Source organism: Panthera uncia (genome assembly GCF_023721935.1).
Source record: "Panthera uncia isolate 11264 chromosome A1 unlocalized genomic scaffold, Puncia_PCG_1.0 HiC_scaffold_17, whole genome shotgun sequence".
NCBI classification, from domain to species: Eukaryota; Metazoa; Chordata; class Mammalia; order Carnivora; family Felidae; genus Panthera; species Panthera uncia.
This window is the reverse complement of record NW_026057577.1, coordinates 7,972,593-7,979,758: the sequence shown is the minus strand read 5'-3', so window position 1 is coordinate 7,979,758 and position 7,166 is coordinate 7,972,593. Positions and strand designations below refer to the sequence as shown.

The 7,166-nt window shown below is 45.1% G+C and overlaps 1 protein-coding gene across 1 annotated transcript; it reads left to right on the top strand.

Moving 5' to 3' along the window:
* Positions 1-668: 668 nt before the first annotated feature.
* LOC125935131 (olfactory receptor 1361-like) lies at positions 669-7,166 on the top strand. The gene is made up of 3 exons (XM_049648830.1): positions 669-702; positions 880-966; positions 6,223-7,166. The coding sequence occupies exons 1-3, from the start codon at positions 669-671 to the stop codon at positions 7,164-7,166; spliced, it is 1,065 nt and encodes a 354-aa protein (XP_049504787.1).

The following is a 7,166-nucleotide window of genomic DNA, read 5'->3' as shown; positions in this document are numbered from 1 at the left end:
TTCTCCCTCAGCCTCTCCCCTGTGCACATTCAATCTCTCTCTCTCTCTCAAAACAAAACCCATAATTAATTTCTTAGTACAAACCAACAGATCAAACTTTGTATTTGAAAGAAGAAAGAATCCAGGGTCCTAAAACCTTACAGATTATACAAAAGAGTCAGTTCAGGGGCAAAGTGTACAGAACAGAGATGCTACCAATGTATGTGGGCCAATTTCACTTGTTCTACAATTTTTCTTCAGGTCTATTTTGGGCACAGAACAAGATATAAGGTGACACAGGCAGGAGAGGAGACATTCTTGAGGCAGTGGGAAGCATCAAGTCTGAGCACTAAAAGGAGTTCCCCTCAAGCAGAGATAGCTGTGTCCAGAGAGAATAGGAACAGAGTGGTTGGTAAGTGCGCCTCTAGTGGAGCCAGGGGGAATCCACCCTGGGGATGCCCAACCTTGGCAACTATGGCTGCCCTGGTCCCTAAGGGAGTCTCAACCTCCAGGGAAGGAAGATCTATTTATTTGTTCCCAATCATCGAAGCCAGACCTGAGAGAACCACATTATCTATCTAACTCTAAATATTCTCCTCCAGTGAGAACAGGTTCCTCAGTCTTCAGCCCTGGCTGACACTGTTGAATCATCCAGGGTCAAGCAAGGAGCCAGTGGAGATAGGGGTTCCATGACCACATTTCACAGCAACAGAGAACAGCCAGGTAAGAAGGGCTGAAAAGCAGGTGTGGACACGGGACCTCCAACAACAGACAGATTCACGTGAACATAAACATATAGATTTACCTTTGGAATAACAGACACGTAAAATCCCTTTGCACCTGACCAAGTTCAAAGGGGGCATGTGTCCTGGTTTGACATGTACAAGTCTCTCTTTTCAGGATGTGCTGCCCACTGCAGGACAGAGCAGGCACGTTTCCAAGGAGGACGTAGAAAAGCAGCAGTGGGAGACGAAGGAGACAGCTCAGGTTAGTGGCGCTAGGGTCAGTGGTTGCAGGCTCTTAAAAGAGCCCCACAACAGAGAGTCTTCTGGCAGACATTCGAGACCCTCCCACGCTGTCCCTACTCTGCACCTTTCTGCCAGTTGCTTCCTTGTGTTTGTCCATCCACTATTGTCTATGACCACGTAATTGAGGTGTCCCAGAAGGAGAAGCTCCTTGGATGCCACAAAGAGCCCCACAGAGGGGAGCTGGCTTGGGCTGGGGTCTGGGCACTCAGCAGCTCTGGTTTTGAGGTCCAGGAACACAAACCCTCAATGCTGAAGACCAGATGTCTCAGAGACAGCCACGTGCTACCGAGACTCAGAAGAGATTAGTGCAGGAAACCAGGCATCCACATAGGTAAGTTATATAGGGGTGCCTTCAATGCTGAAGACCAGATGTCTCAGAGACAGCCACGTGCTACCGAGACTCAGAAGAGATTAGTGCAGGAAACCAGGCATCCACATAGGTAAGTTATATAGGGGTGCCTGGGTGGCTCAGTTGGTTAAGCATCCATCTTTGGCTCAGGTCATGATCTCACAGTTCTTGAGTTTGAGCCCCGAGTCGGGTTCTGTGCTGACAGTTCAGAGCCAGGAGCCTGCTTTGGGTTCTGTGTCTCCCTCTCTCTCTCTGCCCCTCCCTTGCTTGCACACACTCTCTCTCTTTCTCTCTCAAAAATAAATAAATAAAATCTTTTTAAAAAGATTAGTTAGCACTCTTGTTAACAGGAAGCTGCATGGGAGATTGAATGAATATTCACGGGGTGGGTGTTGAATATCCATTCAGAGTAAGAGGAATTGCCATATCTCCTACTCACTGTGGAATCTCCACCTGCTGGGGTTTAAACCATGAAACAAGAGATTATTTTTTCTAGTAACTGATCTTCTATTGGCAGGTCTCCTAAAAACATCCTGGCCAGATTCATTCATTTTAAGCCATTGCATACTATAAAAATGGTGCTTTAAAGTGGTCAAGAACAGTCTAAATCTTCGATCTCTTGTGTTCTACTCTCTCACAATTGCCTTGGCTTGGAGTACGGAAGGGGAGGGGGATGCTGGTAGATGTACTCTTCCTGATTTGGAGAAAGAAAGAGAGGGGGGAAATCTAGTAGGGGTACTCTCCTTGACCAAGTAAGGGAGCTGTCTCTCCTCTGTTCCTATTTGCTGCTCTTCTGGCTTGTCTGTCTTACTTATGGGCTTTGTTGTTGTTGTTTGTTTATTTTTGAGAGACAGAGAGAGACAGCACGAACAAGGGAGGGGCAGAGAGACAGGGGGATAGAAGATCCGAGGAAGGCTCTGCCCTGACAGCAGTGAGCCCAACTCGGGGCTCAAACTCAGGAACTCAGGAACCATGAGATCATGACCTGAGCTGAAGTTGGATGCTTAACCTACTGAGCCACCCAGGCACCCCTCACTTATGGGCTTTTATCTCTGTGGGCTGCTCATAGGGGATTTTCCAGGGATTACCAGAGGGTCTCAGAGCAGGCTCAGAGAGGGTCAGAGAGGGTCTCAGAGAGGGTCTCAGCTCTCACTCAACCCCTGTAACCTCCCGCCCCTTCCCCAGTCCCACCCAAACGGCGTTTATGTTACTGAAGAACTCCCCTTTCCTGGAAGGCACAGATTTTGTCCTATGAAGTAGCTGTCACATGTCTTCCACAGGGGCCACCAGCGCTCGGGGAACTCACACGTCCTTGCAATGGCACACAGCTAGCTTCTCTGCCAGCCTTCTTCCTTCTCTCCGTTCTCCCATCTCTGCCCATTTTCTCTTCCCTGCTCTGGGAGAGTGAGGGCTGATCAGCAAGCCCATATGCCCAGTCAGGAAACCAACAGATGGTCTCCCCACGGTGCAAGCATCTCCAGTCTTTGGTGGGACTTTTTTGGAGGTCTCCACACTCAGAGTTGGGGACCAGGAAGCCCACTTCCCTCTCCCTGTGGGGTGTAATGAGAGGGCACAGACTTTCTCCAGAATCATTGCTCTTTCTGCTCCCATCTCTCTCACGACAGGACTTGGGGGTTTGGGGGCAGTATTAATTGTGCTCCTGATAGTATTATCCCAGCAAACACTGGCAGCAGGAGCTAACCCTAATGCTGGCAGATTTCCCAGCACAGAGTTTGGGTTATTTAGAGCCTACTGACCTAAAAGGCCCTTATGGACCTTTTCCACAGTTCCCAGACAAGAGGAAAAGACCCACTTCCATTCTACTATACCACTTGCAACTTTTACTCCCATTTTCATTATGGAGAACAGCCTGCAATTAAAACCAGAATATTCACATGTGCTGTTCAGACACAAGGAAAAAGGCTGCATAAATACAACTTTTTTTTTGTTATAAACAACTATTTCAGAGTGAGATCGAACAATTCTTTTTTTAATTTTTTTAAGTTTACTTATTTATTTTGAGAGAGAAAGTATAAACAGGGGAGGGGCAGAGAGGAGGAGAGACAGCATCCCCAGCAAGAGTCCCTGCGATCAGCACAGAGCCTGAAGCGGGGCTGGAACTCACAAACTGTGAGATCAAGACCTGAGCCAAGATCAAGAGTCAGATGTTTAACCAACTGCACCACCCAGGCACCCCAGGTTTGGGTTTTCCTTGACGCAAGCCCTGCCCTCCAACTTCTACATCCCCCATTAGGCATCCTTGCCCTGGAGCGCCTACTTTCAGTAACTCTGGCTACAACCTGGTACTGCCTTTCTACACTTTTATCCTGTGATATGACTTATGAGAAAATGCCTTCAGATGTCAGAATTTTACAATGGTTTTACTAATTTAACTCTGAAAGTGCTAGAACACTTCACTGTTGCTATACTACAAACATCCTATAACCAATCCCCCTAAAATTATACCTGTAACATCTGTTGCCCCAGCCAGTCAAGCCACTTAACCTGTGAGTCTCCTCCCTTTCCTCCTTCTGCTTACCACCCCGGGTTTTAGTTCTTAATCAGGAAGGCCATGTCCCATCCTCTTTACCATCCAAACCCTGAATTCTTCCATGGCTATCACAGCCACAGTGCTTTATCTGACTCCTCCTGCCTATACTAATTTCTTCATGCTAGGAATGTCACTCAGATATACCCCATAATTTCACCCTAGGAACTTGCCTTCCTCTTCAAAAATAATACCAAGTGCCACAATCCAGCTGATTGCATTTTGGCTAGCACAAGAGGGAAAAGAGGTCTCTTTGCAAAATCCTGTGCACAGAGACCTCACCAGCACACTTAGCTTATTCAAGCCAACAGTTGTGAGTGATAGCAAGGACGTTTTTATGCCATGTGGTCACAACATTGAGGACAAACCTCCAGGCACATCCTTCAAAGCCTAAAAGTAGAATAATCCTGGGAAAATGTAGGAGACACCCAGAAAGAATTTGAGGGAGTTGTATACAGTAGCATTTTATTCAGGTGTCGTTGACTCTAAGTCTAAAGTTCTCTTTTGGCCAGCAAAAGAGCAGACGCAGGATTAAAGTGAGAGATGGCTAATTTCCGGGAAAAAGACAAGAGCCCTGAATAAGGGTCCTTGCCCCATATTTATTCAGATCAGAAGGCTTACAAACGTGATGGGCATGTACAAAAAGACAAAGAAACTATGGACATTAACTTGGGGACGTGAGGGAAAAGCGGGTTTTGAAGGTATACAGTGTTTGGGGTTTGGGTCAATATAAAACAAAATCCGGGCACCAGACAGATGGGGAGATGGTTGTTAACAGCAGACAGGAGGCACTGTGCCTGTGTATCTTTGCTAGCCTAGGGGATGAGACAGGGGGAATAACCACAGGGTTAATAAGGCACCTTTTCTTTTTTTAACCATCTCCACTCTGGGCTGTTTTGCCTGCAGCGCAGTGGTCCATAGTCCAATTCACCAATTTACCTAACCTGGTCCTATCCTCCTGTGAAAGCAGCTTTTCGCTATAGTACTAAATTTGGGGTGCTTTCACCCTGAATATCTAATCTTGCTTATTTCATATACCTATGTATTGGGCAACTTTGCACCATTCTTATTTTAGGCCTTTGCCTCTCCCTCTCTATTCTGGGGGCTCTGCACCCCCTCTCTATTTTGGGGTGCCTTTGCATCTCCCTATTCCTGGAACCTTTGTGCCTCCCTATTCTCAGGATGTCTTTGCAATTCCCTATTCTTGGGGTGCCAATCTGGTTTACCCAAACTCGGGTGTGAGCATTTTATGACTTTATAGTTCTTTATGCCTTGTTAACCCATTGGTGTAAACCCTGGGGATTCCTAAGCTTATCCCCCACATTCAGGTAAAAGAACTTGTGGCCTTGAACAAATGGTTAAATCTCCTGGCTTTATTTATTCCTTCTGTTTGATGAAGCTTGTTATTCCTAAAATTTACAGATGTTAATAAGGATAAAGTGATGAACTACATGTAAAGAAGGAGTCTGGATGCCTGGCTATGTTGGTTGTTTTTTCACTTGGCTGTATTCTCCATAAGTGGTAGTTAATCAAAATGTAGAGGTAAAACTAAGGAGGAGTTTGAAGAAAAGGGAATTTAACTGTTTTAGGACTGTAAATGTTATGAGTTCTGTCATTCTAATGTGCTATCACTGAATCTCTCTGAGTCTCAGGGTTTTTATCTCTGATTCCTCTTCTCAGTCTTCCTATCTATGAATGACTGAATTCATCATTCATAAACTAAAAAATTATGTGTGGGAAAATAGCTCCACACACCGGATATTCATTGAATGTTAGTGAAGTATGAAGTAAGCTGTATGTAATCAAAGATAATAAACATAAATTAAAATTATGGAAATTAACCAGCTATTTACTTCAGGAAAGCTAACTCTGTAGAATTATCTAATGTGTGTTATCAATGACAAAACCAGTATCATAAAAAATTTACTCAAATGATGATGTATTATTGTTTACCTACTTTTATATTTAAAGTGAGATTAATTAAGAAGTAAACTTTGGATCTGGTACCATTAAAACATTACAATCTCTAAATGGTAAATGGAACTCAATTAAACATTTCCTTTTACTTAAAAAAATTTTTTTAAATATTTATTTATATTAGAGAGAGAGAGGGAGAGAGAATGAGAGGGGGAGGAGCAGAGAGAGAGGAGGACAGAGGATCTGAAGCAGGCTCTGTGCTGACAGCAGGAAGCCTGATGCGGGGCTTGAACCCATGAACCATTAGATCATGACCCAAGTTGAAATTGGACACTTAACCGACTGAACCACCCAAGTGCCCCATATTTCCTTTTATTTCGACCACATTTTCTCCCCTGCAGACATGGATAGAGACAACCAGACTACAGTCACAGAATTCCTTCTCCTGGGACTCTCTGGGCAGTCAAAGCAGGAAGAGATTCTCTTTGGGCTGTTCTTGTGGATGTACCTGGTCACCATCATTGGGAACATTCTCATCATCCTGGCCATCAGCTGTGACAGTCATCTCCATACCCCCATGTACTTCTTCTTGGCTAACCTCTCCTGCATCGACATCTGCTTTTCATCAGTCACAACCCCCAAGATGCTGCTGAATCACATACTGGGAAGCAAGTCTATCTCTTATGTGGAATGCATGACCCAGATCTACTTCTTCATCACTTTCATCAACATGGATGGGTTCCTTCTGAGTGTGATGGCCTATGACCGTTATGTAGCCATCTGTTGCCCACTCCACTACAGCATGATCATGAAGCCCAAACTCTGTATCCTTCTGGTGGTGGTCTCTTGGGTCATTACAAACCTGCATGCTCTCCTACACACTCTTCTCATGGTCCGACTCACCTTTTGTTTCAACAATACTGTGCATCACTTTTTCTGTGACCCCTATGCAGTTCTAAAGCTGTCTTGTTCTGATACCTTTATCAATGAGTTGATGGTATCCATTGCAGGTGGGCTTATGTCGATTACACCATTCACATGTATCACTGTTTCATATGCCTATATCTTCTCTAACGTGTTAAAGTTTCCATCTCTTCAGGGAATAAGGAAAGCCCTATCCACATGTGGATCCCACCTCACTGTGGTGTCCCTCTTCTATGGGGCAATCCTGGGGGTCTATATGCGCCCTTCATCCTCCTACTCAGTCCAAGACATGGTGGCCACTGTCATCTTCACAGTGGTGACTCCCCTGGTCAATCCCTTCATCTATAGTCTGAGAAATCGTGACATGAAGGGAGCCTTAAGGAAGCTAATTATTAGGAGGCCAGTTTTGTCAAGACTCTAG

What these genes read in the sequence shown, in the direction of transcription:
- LOC125935131 (XM_049648830.1), top strand. Translation starts at nt 669, where the DNA reads ATGACCACATTTCACAGCAACAGAGAACAGCCAG. An exon ending in CAGCAACAGAGAACAGCCAG is followed by an intron (nt 703 to 879) that starts GTAAGAAGGGCT and finishes CTCTCTTTTCAG; the next exon opens with GATGTGCTGCCCACTGCAGG. An exon ending in AGACGAAGGAGACAGCTCAG is followed by an intron (nt 967 to 6,222) that starts GTTAGTGGCGCT and finishes TCTCCCCTGCAG; the next exon opens with ACATGGATAGAGACAACCAG.